The sequence below is a fragment of the Onychomys torridus genome, chromosome 12 (genome assembly GCF_903995425.1).
Source record: "Onychomys torridus chromosome 12, mOncTor1.1, whole genome shotgun sequence".
NCBI classification, from domain to species: Eukaryota; Metazoa; Chordata; class Mammalia; order Rodentia; family Cricetidae; genus Onychomys; species Onychomys torridus.
The window spans coordinates 70,813,365-70,833,164 of record NC_050454.1 but is presented as its reverse complement, the minus strand read 5'-3'; the positions used below and the strand labels follow the sequence as shown (position 1 = coordinate 70,833,164).

General features: G+C 46.1%; 1 protein-coding gene across 3 annotated transcripts in view; it reads left to right on the top strand.

The window, feature by feature from the left end:
- The first annotated feature begins 732 nt into the window (after positions 1 to 732).
- The window catches only part of Setd4 (SET domain containing 4), a 29,521-nt gene continuing 10,453 nt past the window's right edge, over positions 733 to 19,800 (top strand). Inside the window, exons 1-6 of one of the 3 annotated variants that reach the window (XM_036203123.1) lie at positions 733 to 793; positions 2,834 to 2,932; positions 8,443 to 8,538; positions 11,492 to 11,529; positions 17,047 to 17,135; positions 18,798 to 19,227. In XM_036203123.1, the coding sequence (XP_036059016.1) occupies positions 2,866 to 2,932; positions 8,443 to 8,538; positions 11,492 to 11,529; positions 17,047 to 17,135; positions 18,798 to 19,227 (720 nt within the window). In that variant the 5' untranslated portion in view covers positions 733 to 793; positions 2,834 to 2,865. Of the gene's footprint in view, positions 794 to 1,100; positions 1,155 to 2,833; positions 2,933 to 8,442; positions 8,539 to 11,491; positions 11,530 to 17,046; positions 17,136 to 18,797; positions 19,228 to 19,800 lie in introns of those variants that run through there. The other 2 variants (XM_036203124.1, XM_036203125.1) reach the window with 2 other exon arrangements.

Below are 19,800 nucleotides of genomic sequence, written 5' to 3'. Positions count from 1 at the left end.
CCCCCCCCCAAAAAAAAAGCCAAGTCCTTGAAATTGAACAGTTATTCGGAATCGCACACCAAAAAGCAGCTGATACCTCCTACTCCAGTCACCCAGCTGTTGCAAAAAGGGACAACAGATCCTGTAGTGTCAAACTGGTTAAGATCCTCATTCTGTCCTTAGCAAGCTCCTTCCACATCCTTAGCTACAAAACCCCAGCCTAAAGCATGGGATGTGCCTTCTCGTGATCTCTGGTCTTTGGTTGAGTCCTGTGCCTGATCATGGCGCGCATGGCCGGAACTAGAAACACTCCTCTGGCACTGAATAAAGCTTGCTCCTCGCTGCTTGAGGACGTCTAAATTCTCATCTTTTATTTCTCCCTACAAGCTTAATTCTTACTTTTCCTTATACTTCGACCCTAACAACTCCAGTAAGTCTTGGGACAGGACAAATGCATACATAGGAGTGGATGAGGGAAGAGGCAGGAACAGGCTGTCTGGGAAAATGGTATGCCCGGGTCCTGGCCGATGGAGAGCAGGGCAAGGTGGGAGCCAGGTAAGCCAGCCTGGTGGAGGGGGCAGGAGGCCTGAGGAAGAAAGGACAAGGTGAGGAAAGGCTCTGCGTTGGCTCTTTCGAGTGCGGGTTGGCAGCCACGGGTGTGCACGCGTGTTGAGTGTGTGTGTGTTGGAGGGGGGGGGGCGGCGCTGGGGAACTGCGCGTGCGCACAGCGAGGCGCAGGCTCAGCACGCAGCCGCTTCCGCCACACTTTGGCGTGCGGTCTGCATCTCCGCACCCGCCTCGCGTGGTTCCGGAGGTGAGAGGGAGGACTTCCGAGTTGGCTTGGCGTTGCCTGGGTAACGGCAGCGGGGAGGGAATTTCGACTTCTCGAGTTCTGTGCGGATCCCGACCCCAATTTCTGTGCCTGCCTGCGACCTCTCCCTGACCGGAAGTCAGGGCAGGGCCGAACACTGCGCAGGCGCAGGATGCGGAGGCCTTCTGCCCACCCTGTTTGCTTGTGTGGGTGACCGGCAGTGATTGATGGGGTGCGCCGGGACCGTGCTGTGGGGCGCTGGTGGGGAGCGGGGGGCAGGGCTTCGGTGGAGCTGCACACATCTGGGCACCCACATCTGGGCATCCGCAGGGACCCGGCCTGCGTGTCGAGTGTTCCCGCCTAGGTAGATAATTAACGCCGCCTGCACGGCTTAGCTGGAGGTCTATGTCTGCCCCGGCCTTTTTTTTTTTTTTTTTTTTTTTTTTCTTAAGAAGTAGATTTTCAGATCATTTACGTTGGTATAGTACGTGTCAAGTATGTGTAAATCACTTAAATTATGTCACGTTAGTGTTCACAGGTATGGTACAGGGTAGGATGTGAAATAGAAAAGGCTCTCTTTAGAATGCTTTCAGATAATGGTTCTTTGGGTCGTTTTGTTATAGAGTTATATATTCATTTTGCTCAGAGGAAGGCCCCAAAGGGATCTATTTTACCTTACGTATATAGGTGTTTTACCTACATATGTCTGTGTACCACATGCACGCAGTGCGTAGGGAGGCCAGAAGAGGACATTGGATGTCGGATCCCCTGGGACTGGAGTTACACATGTGGGCCCTAGGGACTGACTGCACCCTGCGAAGATAAAGGTTTTATTTAATAATAATTTACCTTAAGATGGTAATTAATATACAAAGCATAATATGCAAAAGGTATTGGAAAGGTAGCCTACATTCCATTCTCTGCTGTCTCTCATAGTGTCACAGGGACCCAGAGACTGTCTTAGTTTTCATTTTCTCTCTAATCTACTGCAAACACCCATTTAATTATCGTTATTTCTAGAGCCTAGTGTCTAAAAATTCAGTTTACACCGATGCGGGTTTATTTTTTCTAAGATGTCTGAGCTGGTGGGTGCCTCATAACGACTGTGCATTCTTTTTTGTGTTTATTTGTTTTATGTGTATGGATGTTTTGCCTTCACATACGTCTGTGCATTTCATGTGTGCCGTGTATGCACTGACGCACTGTCTCCCATCCTTCCGTTCTTAGGAACTTGTTAAGTGGTGTTGTAAGTGTTGGCTAGCACTGAACTGTGAAAGTCACCAAAGGCTATGTCTAGGAAATAAGCTGTGAGAATTTAGTCAGGAGGCTTCCAAATGGTTTTGTTTGCTGTTTTCAGAGCAGTGGTTCTCAACCTTCCTGATGCTGCTGCCCTTATTCCTCATGATGTGGTGACCTTCTAGCCATACAATTATTCACTGCTATGTTATAACCATAATTTTGCTACTGTTATGAATTGTACTGTAAATATCTGGTGTGCAGGATCTATGATATGGGACCTCTATGGGGTCGCGACCCACAGGTTGAAAACCATTGTTTCAGAGCCTACATTATTGGTGTTTGTTGCTGCAGGGATCCTGATTTAGCACTTGGTAAAAAGTTTTGGTGTACAAAGTGCTTTTTTAAAAAAATTATTTATTGTGTATACGGTATTCTCTCTGCATGTATGTCTTCAAACCAGTAGAGGGCACCAGATCTCATTAGAGATGGTTGTGAGCCACTATGTGGTTGCTGGGGATTGAGAACTCAGGACCTCTGGAAGAATACCTAATGCTCTTAACCTCTGAGCCACCTCTCCAGCCCAACATTGGTAGGTTGCGTTGGCTGGGAATCGAACCCGGGTCAACTGCTTGGAAGGCAGCTATGCCCACTACTATACCACCAACACCGCTGCATAAAGCTTTTAATAAAAGGATTTTTTAAAATGAAAACATTCACCAAAACATGTAATTGTATATTCAGAGATACCAAGGCCTTTAGATTGCATCCAACTAGAGAGTAAGGCCGAGACTCTCCTCATTTTAGGTTGAACACGACACAGAGGCTCCGGTTTTAATATGCAGAAGCGAAAAGGAAGGACAGGGAGAGTCAGAAGGCGAAGGGGAAGTTCCGACTCTAGAGGAGGTAGGTCCGGGACTGGGAAGAAGCCCTGTGTGTGTGGAGGGAAGAAGTCCTGTGTGTGTGGAGGGAAGAAGCCCTGTGTGTGTGGAGGAGGGTCTATTTGTAGCTGGAGGGCCAGCCTTTAGCTACCCAGAGTATGAAAAAAAATTCCAGGAATGCAGGGAAAATTTTTTTATCTATCTGAAGACTAGACTTTTTCTATCTGAGGGAAAGTAAGGAAACACACACGCTTTCTGATGGTAGCTTTCTCCTTTACTTCATCTAGAAAATAAATCTCTTCTGAAAATCCTGCTTCACATAGTTACATTCCACAGTTACCTTCTCCACACACTCTCCACACTGTTACCTTCTCCACACCTTCTCCACACTATTACCTTCTCCACACCTTCTCCACACTGTTACCTTCTCCACACCTTCTCCACAGCCACATACTTCTTTTGCAGGTACATCTCTTTTCTTCATTACAAATCTCCACACACTCTCCATACCTTCTCCACACTATTACCTTCTCCACAGCCACATACCTCTTTGGCAGGTACATCTCTTTTCTTCATTACAAATCTCCACACACTCTCCATACCTTCTCCACACTATTACCTTCTCCACAGCCACATACCTCTTTTGCAGGTACATCTCTTTTCTTCATTACAAATCTCCACACACTCTCCATACCTTCTCCACACTATTACCTTCTCCACAGCCACATACCTCTTTTGCAGGTACATCTCTTTTCTTCATTACAAATCTCCACACACTCTCCACACCTTCTCCACACTATTACCTTCTCCACACCTTCTCCACAGCCACATTCCTCTTTGGCAGGTACATCTCTTTTCTTCGTTCCAAATCTCCACACAGCCACAGCTGTGTCTCATTTACATGGCTTTTTCACCAGGCAGCCACACCTCTCCCAGCACAGCTTTTAACATGGCTCCATACTTCTCTTCTGTACATATTTCTTCTCTCTACCCTGCAAATTCCCTCACACGCTGCTAGATCATTCACTCAGTCTTTACTCGCTCACTTTCTCACTCATTCACTCTCCTCTACGCACACACCTCTCCCTTACATCTCTTTTCTATATAGCTACTCAAGCTCCCTCTTCTACAAAGCTACTCATCTGTTCAGGTGTACTTCTCGGCATATATGTCCTGCTCTGTCAACACACACACACACACAAACACACACACACACACATTCTCTCTCTCTCTTTCACCTCTGCCCAGCTCTTTACACAGACATACATCTTAGAATCTCTTTCTGAAAATGTCTCGTGCTCTCTCTCCTGTCTAGCTGCTCATCCTCTCCTCAGATCCCTCTGTACACCCCTCCCCTAACACACTAACACACACTCCCTGCTAGGTCTTTACATAGCAGTAGCTCCTTCACACAGCTCTTTCACACAGCTCCCCTCACAGCCAGACTCTGCCCAAAAATGAGTTACATTTTCAGGATCACAAAGCATTTCTTGAATAAACAATCAGAGACAGAGCCAAACTGATACACATAAGGAATCACACGGTTTCTTTCAGGCTAGGAAGGTCACATTGACCTGCCAGCGAGTAACACTTAGCCATGCACATAGCTCTATGTCGGTGAGGGTTCCCAGACAGAAAGTAAACAGTTTGGCTGAATCTTGAGCCTGTAATGTAAACTGAGGCTGGGACATGCAAAAAGTCAGTTACCATAAAGGGCTATGTCTACCAAAGTTGCCTCAAATCTGACCTTGATTCAGCAACAAACAGTACTTGGGAATTCATCTTCGTGTATTTGTCTCCAGGGGCAGCCAGTTTGCTTTGAATATGTCCTCAAGTCTAAAATTAGCTGCCTTTGTGACTGAAAATTCTGTTACTTTCCTGTATCAGTTGTGAAGAATATTTTAATATTATTAGAATTATACAGATTAAGCAGAAATCATCTTCCTGACCATCCACAGCAGTGTATGTGTGCCCAAAGATGGAATATTTTTATGAGATGAACACACAAGCAGTGGGGAAAATACCCGTAGCTGTTGTTAGGGAAGGAATGAAGTGGTACCTGAGAAAGATTACAGACAGGAGCAACCGGTCATTTCCAGTCAGTGACTCCACAGCTCTGCCAGGTGGGGCTCCCCATCAGGTGGGCCTGGTGGGTTGACCTGTTACATACTAGTTGTCACCTGCTGGATACTCCCAGAGCCTCCTGCAAGGTCTGTTCACACAGTGTTCCTCAGAACATTGTTCAAAGAGAATAGTCCATAAAGAACATGTTTTAATGGCATCCTTACCCCAGTATGAGAGCATGAACGTTTTTCACTCATTGTTTCTACATTTTTCTCTCTGGCTCTTCCCTGGGTTTCTGCTTCTGTCTGTCTGTCCTTTTGCTCTGGTCTCCCTCTGAACATAAAGCATCTCCGGTTGATGGTGTGATATACTTCAGTCTTGTCCTTAACCAGCCTGGTGGGTGGTGCCTCTTGATGGATTTCTTACACCTGCCGCCATTTTCCATTTTGTTTTCTCTATGTCTAGTGTCTGGCTTTGTTCTTCTGTTTCTCCTTTAGTGTTTTCTATTATATTAAATTGGTATTTTAATTCCTCATTGTCTTTTCACTATATATATGTATTAGTTAGGTTCTCTATTGCTGTGAATAGACACCATAATCACTGCAACTCTTATAACGGTAAACATTTGGCCTGGTGGTGGTGGCGCACGCCTTTAATCCCAGCACTTGGGAGGCAGAGCCAGGTGGATCTCTGTGAGTTTGAGACCAGCCTTCTCTACAGAGCAAGTTCCAGGAAAGGCGCAAAGCTACACAGAGAAACCTAAGGAAAGCTGTTGGGTCCTACTGTTGGTTTTAATGAGGGCGATGCTGCGGCTGTGTTATTCATTAAGCGGTGCTGTTACCATGCAAGAAAAGCCACGAGGCACCACAAAACCCACTATCAGAGCAGAGCTTTGTTAGAAGGGAGGGACAGAAGAGAGCGTGTCCAGGCCTGTGGAAGAGACACATGCAGATTGGGAGAGAGATTGGGGAGGAGAAGGAAGGAGAGGAAGGGGAGGGGTCTGCTTCTTATAGACTCCCCTGCATGTGCGCATATGAGTTTATGGAGCTACGCCGCACATGCGCAGATTATGCACAGCACACGGATTTATGTAGGCTGTAAGGCCCCTTACTAACTGCGCATGTGCAGTCATGCAGCTGGGGGAGTGGCCAGGAATCTGAACACCTGTCCCTTGACAGCCTTCACCAGAGTTCCAGAAGAGATGCTGCCAGGCAGATTAATCCGAGGGGTTCACTAATAAATCTACGCACACAAAACTCTTTAGTCTATATACTTTATTCTTCTGAGTCAGTTCTCCCTCTACACAGCTTGTTTTCTGCACTCACACTTAGCTCCTTTCTTGCCTGACTCTCTCCACATCTTTCTGCGGTCCCCTCTAAGTGCTGTCTTAATTCCTTCTTCTTAGCTCTGACCCATTTTGGTCTTTCTCATCTCGTTCTTACCCTCCTTGTCCTTCCCCGTCAGGCTCTTTCTCAGCCCCCATCTCGTCCCTCTAGTTCTCCATCCAGTTCTCCAGTCTAGTCCCCCAGTCTCTGAGGTTTACAGTCATATACCCCTGCAGTAGCAATGCTCTGGCTAAGGCAAGGTCACCAGGCTTGAATTCTTACAGGGTCATTAAGGCAGTGACCGTCAGGCTTTCTTTTATAACCCAAAAGGGGAGTGGTTAACTAAGAGCTAAAATCGGTTAATGTATCAGAAGAAGGGAATTTATGTGCTCAAACTACATTCCTAGAAGTGGTTAGGTAAAATTTTAGGAGTGTATCATAAATGTGCTCAAACTACAATCTTACAGGTAGTTAGTTAAAAGAGTCTATAAGTCACTTAAAAACTTCCTCAACTTTCCTATGCCACCATATACTAGCAGGGCAGGTAACTCTGCTAGGAGCTGGGAAACCTGTCTCAAAGCTACACTGCACCTGGTATGCAAAAGCCCTTTCGTTCTGTGTCAGTTGCTCTGGAATGCACTTGGGCTGTGAGAGAAAGGAGGGCCTGAGCTTCATTTGCACAAGTAACAAAGGTGTGCATCTAAGTTAGGCAGTGTCTCCGTAAGGGTGTTTACCTTAATTCAGGGACCCAGCAATTGGTCTGAAATGCTTTGTCCTGTCTGCCTTTTGCTTTGGATGCTAGAGAAGTAAATCAGATAAACTACACTGTTAGGAGTTCTTGGGGAACGTGTGAGAGCGCACAAGACATTCACAGCAGGAAACAGCTGATATACTAAAAGCTGAATAACACCAAATACCCCTTGAGATTTGGCTTAATCCTCTGGAAGGCCCTTAGCTTCTTCCAGGTATTAGCTTTGTCATAACCAGCTAAATTCCTTTTATATTCCTACGGCTCATAGCAGAAACCCTGTCTCAAACAAACAAACAAACAAACAAACAAACAAACAAAACCCCCCAAAAACCAAAAAATCCCCCCAAGCCCCAAAATTTGTATTTTAATAGCATTTTTGGAATTTGACTTTTTTGGTTATTACTAATATATGTAAATATAATTAATTTTTACGTGTTGATTTTATCTTCCAACTTTGCTAACATCATTTGTTGTTTTGGTATTCCTCTTAGATATTCCATGATTATGCATATGTGTTCTGAAAAATTTTTCCCCCCAATTTGATTTTTTTATTTATTTTCTCTTGTTACACTGGTTAAATAGCTTTTGTATTTGAGGAAAAGTGAGAGAAGTCTATTTTTTCCCTGTTCTGGATCTTAGAGGAGGTCACTTAGCTTTTCACTGTTGTGGGATATTTGTACACTGTGTGAAGATATATGTGACTGGGTTTAATAAAGAGCTGAACAGCCAGTAGCTAGGCAGGAGGTATAGGTGGGACTTCAGGGCAGAGAGAGGAAGTAGGAGGTGGGGAGGCCAACAAGATGTGGAGGGAGTTGGACAGAATGAAAGAAAGGTAAAAAGCCACACGGTAGAACAGATGAATAGACGTGGGTTAATTTAAGTAGTAAGAGCTAGTTAGGAACAAGCCTAAGCTATAGGCCAACCTTTCATAATTAATAAGTCTCCATGTTATTATTTGGGAGCTGGCTGGCGGGACAGAGAAAGACTCAATACATTTCGCTGTTAATGTAGCGTCTGTATGGCAGTGCTGGGAATGGAACACAGGGCTACAGATGTGAGGCAGACATTCTACCCCTGGGCTATAACCCCTGCCCTGTCTACCGCCCCCTCCCCGCTTGTGGGTTTTTTTTTTTTTTTGTTGTTGTTGTTTATCTGGGTGTGGAGATTTCCTTCTGTCTTCATTAGCTGATGATTTTTACCAGACTGATGATGTTTTTGTGCATGCATTGAACTAATCGTATGTACGACAGATAGCTTTTCTGTTGAGCGTGTGTCACCCTCATTTCTAGTGAGATTTATTCCCTTTATGCTCTGTCTGGTCTGCTTCGTACCTATGAAAGGTTGGTCCACTGACCAGCGATGTTAATCGTGGTGTGTTCTTGTCTCTCCTGACAGTGAATGAAAGCTACAGACCTGAATTTATAGAGCTGAGAAAATGGCTGAAAGATAGAAAGTTTGAAGACACAGGCTTAGTACCCGCCTGCTTTCCAGGTGAGAGTCAAGTGGAAGGTGGGCGCAGTTGGGGTTGGGGGATCAGGGGGTGCTTCCTGCAGTGGCAGTCATTTCTGGAAACACATCTGTTGCTGAATATCGGGCGTCGCTGTTTGTTTGGGTTTTACCTTTCTTTCCTATGGAAAGGGATGGACAGATGAGGAAAAAATTACATTTGAAGGAGAATAATAAAAGATGAAACCATGAGGCCAGCTGTGGTGGCCCATGCCTTTAATCCCAGCAGCACTCAGAAGGTGGAGGCAGGCCGGTCTCTGAGTTTGAGGCAGGTCTGGGTTACATGGTAAGTTCCAGGCAAGTCAGGGCTATATAATGAGAACTTGTCTCAAAAAAAATATAGATTAAAAAAAAGAAAAGAAAAGCAGGTGTAGCCATGAATAAGGCTAACACTTGAAAGACAGAAAGTCTTATGCACTCGTGGGAGAGCAGCATTTGACTCCTGTGTAAAGAGCCCACGCAGCTGACAGGACCTAAGGGGCCTGTAAACAAACCTCAGAACATGTGCGTCTTCCTTAGCATTTGAACAACCTTGAGATTCTATCACTTGAGTCAGAATGGCTCACATCAAAACACCTGGCAACAAAGGCTTGTGGAGAAACAGATTCTTTCATTCACTGTTGGTAGGAAGGCAAATTGATCTGCTCTGGATACCAGTATGGAGAATCCTCCAAACAACTAAGACGTGAATCTGCCATATATGACTCCTTGGCATATGTCCAAAGACTCAACAGATACTTAGCCATGTTCACTGCTGCTCTGTCCACAATTACCAGGAAATGGAAAGAACCTAAATGTCCTTTAACTGATGAATGGGTAATGAAAATGTGGTATATGTACACAATGGAGTTCTACTCAGCTGTGCAGAAAAATGAAATCATGAAATTTTCAGGTAAATGCATGGACCTAGAAAAGATCATATTGAGTGAGGTAATCCAGGCGCAGAAAGATGACAGTGCACACCCTTCCCATCTGTGGTACCCCCATCTCCAAATGTCAGCCACAAGTGTAGAGCTCCCACCCCTCACGGCAGAAGCCGCTTTACAGCAGACCATCACAGGAACAACACCTGGATGCAGAGATCAGCAGATGATGGGAACCCAGCCCCAGCAGACACATCTGCATCACAGTGGCTGTGGCTGTGGCTCAGGAACGTCTATGAAGAAGAAATCGTGTAAGGGCCAGAACACCAGGAAGTCACTGTGAAACAGTCTCTCCCGGAAATGACTGTGTACACAAGACCAGGGCAGTGCCAATATCAATGGACATGATGATGTGGAGGGGGAACATTTGTGGTCCCACCCCTAGACAACTGATGACTGCCCCTCTCAGGGATGAGCTTCCTTATTGGTTAGCCAACACAAAGTGGTCAGCTCTGGAATGAAAAACCTGACCCTGTCAAGTTAGATGTTTGGGTATTCCTCAGCCTGAAGGAAAGGTCTAGGCTGAGTCCTTACAAGGCACAGCGCGTGAGTACTGAGCAGGGAGTGCTCAGCTATATCTCTGAGGTTTGGTAGGATTTTGGAAACGATGCTTGCTGATGGGATTGTCTCAGGCCCCTTAAGTGAGTAGTTTTCTGTGGGCGAGGCATGTTCCAGCTAACTAACCACTTGAGATACTTGTCTTGTATCATGGTGTGGCTCCAGGAGAGGAGCCTTTGGTGAGGCTCAGCAAATCCTGTCCCTCAGGCAGTTTGGATCTGTTTCTCCCTTCTAGGTCATCTGAAGTGAGGCAAGTCAACATTTTCCTCTGGAATTTGATAGCTTCTTGTGGAGGCTAAATTGGCGTTAGTTTGGAGACAATGTCGTACAGCCGTGGGTGGAAGGCAGCTACAGAGCAGACCAATGTGCTCTTCAGAAGGAGTTGGGTCTGGTGTAGCAGAGATAGTTCTGCAGTTAGGACCCTGAGGTCTTCACACCAGGGCCTGCTTCAGATCCCACAGGGCCTACTGTGTATGATCATAGTGCTAAAAGCATATGCTATTGGACTTTCCCTCTGGCCACTAGTTAGCTTAATTTGGAATAAATTAACTTCCTATATCTCCCAAGGTAAATGATTTCCCACGTGGGTCCCCAGCTGAGAGAGATGATACACATGAGGGTACTCTCTGTGGGTCTTTTACATATGGTGACTCTGGAATAAAATGCTTGATTTGAGCTGCCAATCTGAATATCAACAGAGGTTAATTGTAACTTGCAGGTTATAGAGCTGAATATTTTGCCATAGTGAACTATGGATGCATTCAGGGAGGAAAAAAAAATTAATGGTAAAATGGAAGGGTTACATAATTGCTTTGAAACAGTTATCCACAGCCAGAGAATTACAAGGTCAGGGTGAGTAGTGTTGGGCAGATGACTGCTGGGCAGGTGTCCTTACATGACTGTTTATGTGAAGTTACAGTTTTAGCAGATTATTTTGTGCTAGTCCTAGTGTAAGACAATTAAGTGTGAAGCGTCTCCCTTTTTGACTCTCTCTGGCTTCATCTGTCAGGGTTTGGTGTAAGTGTGCCTCCATTTTGTTTCTGATAACATTCAGTGCTGTCAAGATGTCTGCTGGTTTATGAGTGTGAGCTGCTTTGTCAGCCAAGGACAGCATACTTAGCTTTGTGTTTTTGTGTGTCAAGGACTGGTCAGTAAGGCCCTTTCTTGGGTTGTAGCATGTGGAGTTCTTCTCTAGCTTGTCCCAAGAAAGGTGTCTGCATTGTCTTCGTGTTAAGGTCCTTAGAGCTTGACTCAGAGCCCAGCTTTGCTGTTCAAGGAATGTAAACCCACAGAGAGGTCAGGTCATATTCCAGAACTGCTTCCTGATCCCATCCTCTCTGGGAGGGAGAGGCCAAGAGACCCACCTGCAGCAGTGCATTGTTGCGACCTGTTTTTAGTCCTTAAGGCCCCCAGATCTCCAAGATGCAGTAGGACTTACCTCCATGTTTTGGTTCTAGGAACAGGAAGAGGGTTGATGAGCAAAACGTCACTGCAGGTGAGAACTTTTCTTTTATCCTCGAGGCTCAAGATAGATCCTGCTGCGTGCATGCGTGCCTGTGTGTGTGTGTGTGTGTGTGTGTGTGTGTGTGTGCGCGTGCCTGTGTGTGTGTGTGTGCGTTCCTGTGTGTGTTTTGCTCACATCAAGTGAATCAAATGTGTTTCCCCAGTGTAACCGTCTCTCTTACCTTTCAAATGTTCACTTAAAATGGCTGGCTGTTTCCTCTGATCTCCAGGCAAGTTTTATTTATTAAAGCACAAATAAAATATCACCACATTTCAGCACAAATAAAAAAAATCACCACAGTCTTTTCCCTGGCCTTGTGCGGTCTGAGTGGAATTCTGAGGTGGAAGGAGACAGCCTGGGTAGGCTGCAGAGTATGCCACAGCACATTAGAGCTTAGATGGTGTCTGTGGTGGTGGTTTAGTGCTGTGACAGAGAGCAGGCACGTGCTGGGAGTAGGCCTTGGAGCCCAATCCACAGCCTGCATTTGTTTCCTTACCTGGAAAATGACAGTCACAGTGTGGGTCATCTCTCTGGTCCTCCCTTTTTATGCTATTTAAAAATATTACTTACTGTGTAACTTTCTCAATAGTTGCACATCAATTTCTTTATTTTAAAAATCACATAAGTTTATTTATCAAAATGTTTTTGTGTTGGTGTGTGGTGGTATTGTGTTCCCCGAAATATTGTGTACGCTAATAAACTTATCTGCGGTCAGAGAACAGAACAGCTAAAATATTAAACATAGAGGATAGGCAGTGGTAGCACACACCTTTAATCCTAGCATTCCAGAGCAGAGATTTACCTGGATCTCTGTGTGTTCAAGGATACAGCCAAGCTTGGTGACTCATGCCTTTAATCCCAGGGAGTGATTGGCAGACAGCAGAAAGGTATATAAGGCGTGATGACCAGAAACTGGAAGCATTTGGCTGGTTAAGCTTTTAGGCTTTGAGCAACACAGTTCAGCTGAGATCCATTTGGATGAGGACTCAGAGACTTCCAGTCTGAGGAAACAAGACCAGCTGAGGAACTGGCAAGGTGAGGAAGCTGTGGCTTGTTCTGTGTCTCTGATTTTCCAGCATTCACCCCAATCAATACCTGGCTCAGGTTTGATTTTATTAGTAAGACCTATTAAGATTCCTGCTACATTGGTGTTTGTACCTGGGGTCTTACCTAGGCTAAGTACACATTCCACCACAAAGCAACAGCCCAGCCCCTAAGTTTATTTTTAAATTCCTTAATTTGTTTAAACTTAGTCCTGTATGTGTGTTCAGTCAAAAGAATGTACGTTTCTGTGTTGTAATTTTATAATAATGCTGTTTTGTTTTTATTTATTGTTTCTACTGTTTTTAAGTGTCCAGTTCAGTGCTAGTAACTAGTGCGCAGTATTTCTACTTTTTATCACCTAACACGTTTTAAAATAAAAAATGATGAGTGTGCGTGTTTGTGATGTGCATGTGTGAAACAGAGGACAGCTCTGAGTTCATTCTCCTCTTCCTCCTCTGCATTGGCTCTGGGATTGAGCTCAAGTCACCAGGCTTGGGGGCAAGTGCTTTCCCCTTGAGTACTTCTGTTTTTGAGGCTGTCACAGCAATTCTGTACAAAGCAGCACTTGGAAGGAGAGCCACAGCTGGCATGCACACCGCAGTGCTGTGGGGGGACCGGCTCACAATCAGAGTTTTGGGGGACTGTGCTCACAATCAGTATTATGGGGGACCGTACTCACAATCAGTGTTATGGGGGACCGTGCTTACACAGCAGCGCTGTGGGGGGATCGTGCTCACAATCAGTATTATGGGGGACCGTGCTCACACAGCAGTGCTGTGCGGGGACCGTGCTCACAATGAGTGTTATGAGGGGGTCCGTGCTTAGACCATGAAGTGGGCAGTGACATTGGCTTTTCTCCTTCCTCGACTTCCTTCCAGTTTTGAGATAGCCCAGCCTGGCCTGGAATTCAGCATGTAGCTCAGGCCAACCTCAAATACTCCATCTCCCACTTTTGCAGTTCTGGTGTTATGGGTGTGTGCCATGACACTTCATTACGTGCACTCAGAAATGTGTGTTTTTATGAAACGTTTTGAAAATAGAGATATATGTTATATGCAGTGAGGTGTACAGATCTTAAATGTATATTTGATGTAATATATATATATATATATATATATATATATATATATATTATAATGAGTCTGCTCAAGTTTTTTTCTGTTGTGATGAAACACTGACCCAAAGCAGCTTGAAGAGGAATGAGTTAATAGTACACCCCAGAAGGAAGTCCGGGTGGGAGCTTTTGGCTGGAACCCAAAGGCAGGGACTGACAGAGACCACGGAGGAACGCTGCTTCCTGCCTTGCTTTGCATGACTTGCTCAGCCTGCTTTCCTGCACAGAACAGGACCACCTGCTCAGGGTGGCATCACCCACAGTTGGGTGTGCCCTCGCACATCAGTCATTAAGAAAATGCCCACAGGCCAGCCCACAGCAGGCAGCCTCTCAGTTCAGGTCTCCTGTCCTGTGTAAGTCTAGTTTATTTCAGTTGACAGAAATTAAGCAGTCTAGTTGAAGCTGCGTCACCGTCAACCCCTGATTCCCCTTGTTTCTCTCCAGGGTCTCATGCTGACACCACAGTATAGACTGTAGGGTAACGTTCGGGTCTCACAGCCTTGGAAGAAACCCAACACTTTAAAAGTTCAAGGGCTAGTTAAAATACCACTGCTGGCACGCTGCCTTCCTCCTCCCTCAGCTGCCTCTGGGCCTTGGTGGTCTCCGTCATGGGCTGATTTCTCTCTGAGTGCAGGGACTCTGGCCCAGATGTTCAGCCTCTACTCCGGGCGTGAAGACTCTCTGCAAAGATGTGATCTCTAGAACCTGGTGCCCTTACCCTGTAGAATCTTGGACCCAGAGTTGATGTGAAGCAGGTCCATAAGCTGAGACAGCTGTAGAGGCTGGAGTGGGCTGGGCACCACGCTGTGGTGAGAGGACTGGATGCATGGACAGCTGGCAGAGAAGGACAGCAGGACCTTGTCACAGCTGGCACTGAGCCAGGCTGCCCTCCTCCCAGACCTCTTCAACTGCGGGAGTCATGGCCTCCAAACACCTCCGCACCGTAGCTCTGCCTTCTGCAGTGACCGTGACGGCAGCACCTCCTCTTGGGGCTGCCGTCACCCAGTGTCACAGAGGGAGTGTGGCCCTCCAGAAAGAAAGGACAAATGAGTGAGGTTCTCTGGCCACTGTGAGAAGATTTTAACTAAAGTGGGAGGGAGCATTCCAGCTCTTTATCAGCTGCAGGCCTTTATGACTGGATCTGTAATGCAGCGCCTTTCATTATATGGAGCTGCTTTCCACATGCCATAGACAATTTGAATGAGATTTAACTCAGGCAGCTCTTTGAATGGCTATTAGACCTGACAGATAAAGGTGTCCAGTCTCCCTGGTGTACTGTTTTGACACAGACACTGCAGAGGTGCCGGGATATTTAAATGATATGATGCAATATTGGAAAAGAAACTACCGGTACACCGTCACCAGCCCATCCAGCTGCTCCCTGTTACAGCCCTCGGACACAGCAGCTGAGCAGAAGCAAAGGCTTCTCCAGTCATTCCTCCCATTTAGTCAGGCACAGACCCCTCTTCCACTGCTTTCTTGGGCAAAGACAAGGAGCCTGACAGCTTGTAATTAACTGTGAGTGGCAAGTTCTTCAGAACTTCCCAGTGGTCACGGACCTTATGCCTCAGCCCTAATATTGTGCCTTATTCACCATTGTGCAAATGCTGACACACCTGAAGAATTCCAAGTCCAGATGCTGTGAAATGAAGTGTTATCCTCACTCACAGCAGCTGTTGCTTTGTATGAGGATGTGAAGAATCACTAGAAGAACATTCTTCAGAGTGTACACCAGGGGAGAACGTAGCCTCCCACGAGCTCTGAGGAGCTGAGAACATGCTTACTTCAACTCTGCTTTTCTGTGGGGAATGATAATGTTTGTAATGGCAAATTCAGGAAGCTTCAAGGCCAGCATGGTGGCTCACACCTTCATGAGGCAGAGGCAGAGGCAGGCAAATCTCTTAAATTCAAGGCCAGCCTGGTCTACAGAGTGAGTTTCAGGCCGGCCAGAGCTAGCTACGTAGAGAGACCCAGTCACAAAAATAAGTAAGTAAATAAGATAAATAAATCTTCCAGATTACTTGGTATTTCTGTCTTTTCACACAAAGTAATCGGGTTTCTTTTGGGGCCTGGACATGCTAGGCAAGGCGTGACTTCATTGGAGCAGCTCTCTTCAGGAAAAAAATCCATCTAAAGAAATAACTTAATACAAGTGTTTGCAGAGGTGAAAATTCCTAATGTACATCAGAAACATCACTGAAGTAGAATATAATTTGAAATTGATGCTAAGTAAGTCTTACAAGACTATTCTCATCCCGTCAGACTTGTTTTAGGTGTGGAGTAATGAACAGAGAAGTCACATGGACAGAGCTGGAAGTTCTTACATGTTTCCCAGTTGTGGTTTTCAGTTGGCTTCCATTTTTATATTTTGTTACTCTATAAAGTGTGCCTTGTGGTGGTTTGGAGTCTTCTCTTTTTAAAAATACTTTATTCCGGTTGATTTAGTTTTATAGATTTGAATTTGTTTCAAAGAAATTCTGAGTCCTGTTGAATGCCATGAAAATATTTGTTACAATAAACAAAATTCTTGGGACTTAGAAAAAGAAAGTTAAATACTTTCTTAGTCCAAAAGGGAAGAACCAAGGCATAAAAACAGCCATGCTCAATCAAAGCCCAGCAGTGCATCCCCAGGCCTTGTAGCTCATTGTCTGGCTTCTGGGGCTCACTTACGATCTTCTGGGCTCTGCCTTCCATAACAGCTTGTCTGTAGGCCGAGCACAGTCCCATTTTCTATCTGCTGCTGTCCTAGGTGCTCACCTCATGGTCCTGGCATCTCCAGGATTCTGGAGTCTCCACTCAAGTTGAGGCGTATCCACAGTGGCCTCTCCTGGCTTCTGACATTGCCACACCTCAGCTTGCCTTCATGGCCTCTTCAGCCCTGGGGTTTCCATTGCCACAGAGGCTGTACCTTCACCAGTGGCCTCTCCTGGATCTCACAGTGCCGAGCCTCAGCTCTTCTTGATCCTTCCCGCCTTCAAACTGGTGCATGTGAAAGGCTTACACACTGTTTACCAAGCTCTGCTGCCAGCCCTATGTGCAGCCTTCGTCTCCACTGGGCCACAGCTTCTATGGGCTGATCCTGAGGAAGATTTTATTTCAGCTGCTGCTCTCTCAATCACAGCCAAGCTAATTATCATTGATTGTCCTGGTGAAGCCAAATTTTACTCCCACAGATTCTTAATTATTAAAGTCTGTCATATGAATGGCCTTCATACACCTGTGCTTCCTTCTTTGTAGGCCAGGCCTGCATTGTCTGCACTGGGTGGTGGGGGTTAGCTCTTGATATGTAGTGATGGGATTCAGTGTTTGCAAAGCTGAGGTGTCCTAAACTCTGCTTTCTCTTTGGCAAGGAGGGACAAATGATTATTTCATTGCCTGAGAGCTGTCTGCTCACCACGGACACTGTGATTCGAAGCTCCTTAGGGCCCTACATTAAGAAGTAAGTGACCACACCTTGCACACCTGTTGTCTGCCATTGGCAGATATGTCATGGCTGACAGGGCGTGAGGACCCAGAATACTGGGTGCTGTTTGAAAGGTTTATCCTCTTCTAGGTTTCTTCTTAATTCCCTGTGAACTGTGTTTCTAAGGTCTTCAGTAGGCTGCCTGGGATGTGGGTTGAACCCTGTTCCTTCCTTATGGGAAGTGAGCATGAGGTGGGATGGTGAAAGTCTCACAGATGCTACTTCCCTGTCTTGGTTCTCTCTGTTGTACCTGCTTGACTTCAGCTCTGAATGGATTTGGCATGAGGGAGAAGTTGGATTTAGTTTGGGATGAAGGAGAGCAGGAAGTGTAAGATTTGGTGTTAGGGAGGAGTTGGATTTAGTTAGGGATGAAGGAGAGCAGGCAGTGTAGGATTTCCTGTTAGGGAGAAGTTGGATTTAGTTTGGGATGAAGGAGAGCAGGCAGTGTAGGATTTCCTGTTAGGGAGGAGTTGGATTTAGTTAGGGATGAAGGAGAGCAGGCAGTGTAGGTTGAGAGCCTTGTTCTGCGCACATGATGGAGAGCCTTGTTTTTGGAGCATCCTGAGGGCAGTGAGAGTCTCAGCAGAAGTGATTTCTTCAATCAAAGATTGTGTTGTTTCATAACCCAAGCAGTCCCCCATCCCCCACATACACACATTCTATATGGGCCTGTGTAGAGGCAAGGATGCTCTGAATCCTTAATTTCTGAATCATTCAGAAATTCCAAGTAGAATGTGTGGTACCATGGGAATTTGAATTTTAAAAGATGATAATAACATCACTAAGTCTGTTTATACTGTAGGGGCTGATATGTAATTATTCAGAACACAACTATATAATTTGTATTAGAACCCAGAAGTTTGGGAACCAAAGCTCAAAGATTCCATCAGCGTATAACAAGCAGACACAGTTCCTGTCTCAGTGGGCACTGTCCAGAGGAACCTCCAGCAACGGTGGAGGTGCTTTGTTTTGCATTATCCAAGATGCGAATCACAAATGCCCATTGAGTAACTGGAATGTGACTTGTTTTTACTAAAGAATGACCCTTAAGCACTGCTCAACTGTAAGTCATTTAAATTGAAATAATTCTGTGAGCCACAGTTCATGGGTTGGATGCTGCGTCTCTGAATCTTTCACCCCTCTGGATTCCCCATAGTATAGATCTGTACAAGATGAAATCTGGGAGCTTATAGAAAAAGCTTTGAGCTGGGCGGTGGTGGCGCACGCCTTTAACCCTAGCATCCGGGAGGCAGAGGCAGGCAGATCTCTTGAGTTTGAGGCCAGCCTGGTCTATAGAGTGAGTTCCAGGACAGCCAGAGCTGTTATACAGAGAAACATTGTCTCAGAAAACAAAGGTGGGGCAGAGGAAGAAAGGAAAGCTTCAACAGGAGAACCAGGCTGGAAACAAGATTTTTTTTTTGCTGCAAAGTGAATTTTACCTACTAGCCACAGAAATGGTATCGGTGGGAGAGAGAACATAGACCATGTTGGGCATGCTCTGGAGAGGCTCAGCTGTAGGAAAGACGCCTCTGTCTTGGGTGGAGTGTTGATAGCTTGAGCACAGTCCCTCTGAAGCAAACCAGACTGTTTGGCCAAGTCTACACTTTAATTCCTTCAATTTGTCTTTTCATTTACAAGGTGGAAGCCGCCTCCATCTCCTCTGCTGGCCCTGTGTGCTTTTCTAATCTCAGAGAAGCATGCCGGCGACCAGTCCCTCTGGAAGTCCTACCTGAACATTTTACCCAAGTCCTACACCTGCCCAGTCTGCTTGGAGCCGGAAGTGGTAGATCTTCTGCCCGAACTCTTAAAGATGAAGGCTGAAGAGCAGAGAGCCCACGTGCAGGACTTGTTTGCCTCCTCCAGAGCCTTCTTCTCCACCCTGCAGCCTCTGTTTGTAGCGTCTGTGGAGAGCATTTTCAGCTACAGCGCCTTCCTGTGGGCCTGGTGCACCGTGAACACCAGAGCTGTGTACCTGAGGTCCAGGAGGCAGGAATGCCTTTCCGCAGAGCCAGACACGTGTGCTCTTGCTCCGTACCTGGATCTGCTGAATCACAGCCCACATGTCCAGGTGAGAAGCTGGCAGGGACATGTGTCCTGTTGCTACAGAATTCCAACATGTAGAAACGAGGATTGTGAGTGAAGAATGAGACAGTGGAGGTGGAACCTGCTTCAGGTGTTAGACCAATCTGCCATCAGCTGCTCGGATGTCATTCTAGCGAGTGTCTCCTTTGCCTTTGTACTGGTCTCTGGCCAGATGGAGCCTTTCCTTCCTGTTCTTCAGGGCTGGGGTGTGGCCAGCTTTCCTTCCTGCCCCATCCCTTTCATGTTATGATGTTACACGTGCTGGCGGGAGGTCCTGGTGGGTGGAGCCAAGGTGCCCCATGGCAGGTGAGAGACAGAGATGCCATGCAGACAGCACTCAGTGAAGAGTTTTATTTAGTTGGGGGAAGAGAGAGGGGGGCAAGGGGTTTGAGAGGTGCGCACCTCCTGGGAGGAAAGTGGAAGAGAGGAGGAGGGGAGGGGAGGGGAGGGAGGAGAGGGAGAGGGAGAGAATGGGTGGAATTTTTCCATAAGAATAGGCTTCTACATCAGGGCATAGGGGGGCGCCAAAGAGCGGGATCAGAATATTAACGTTTCACAC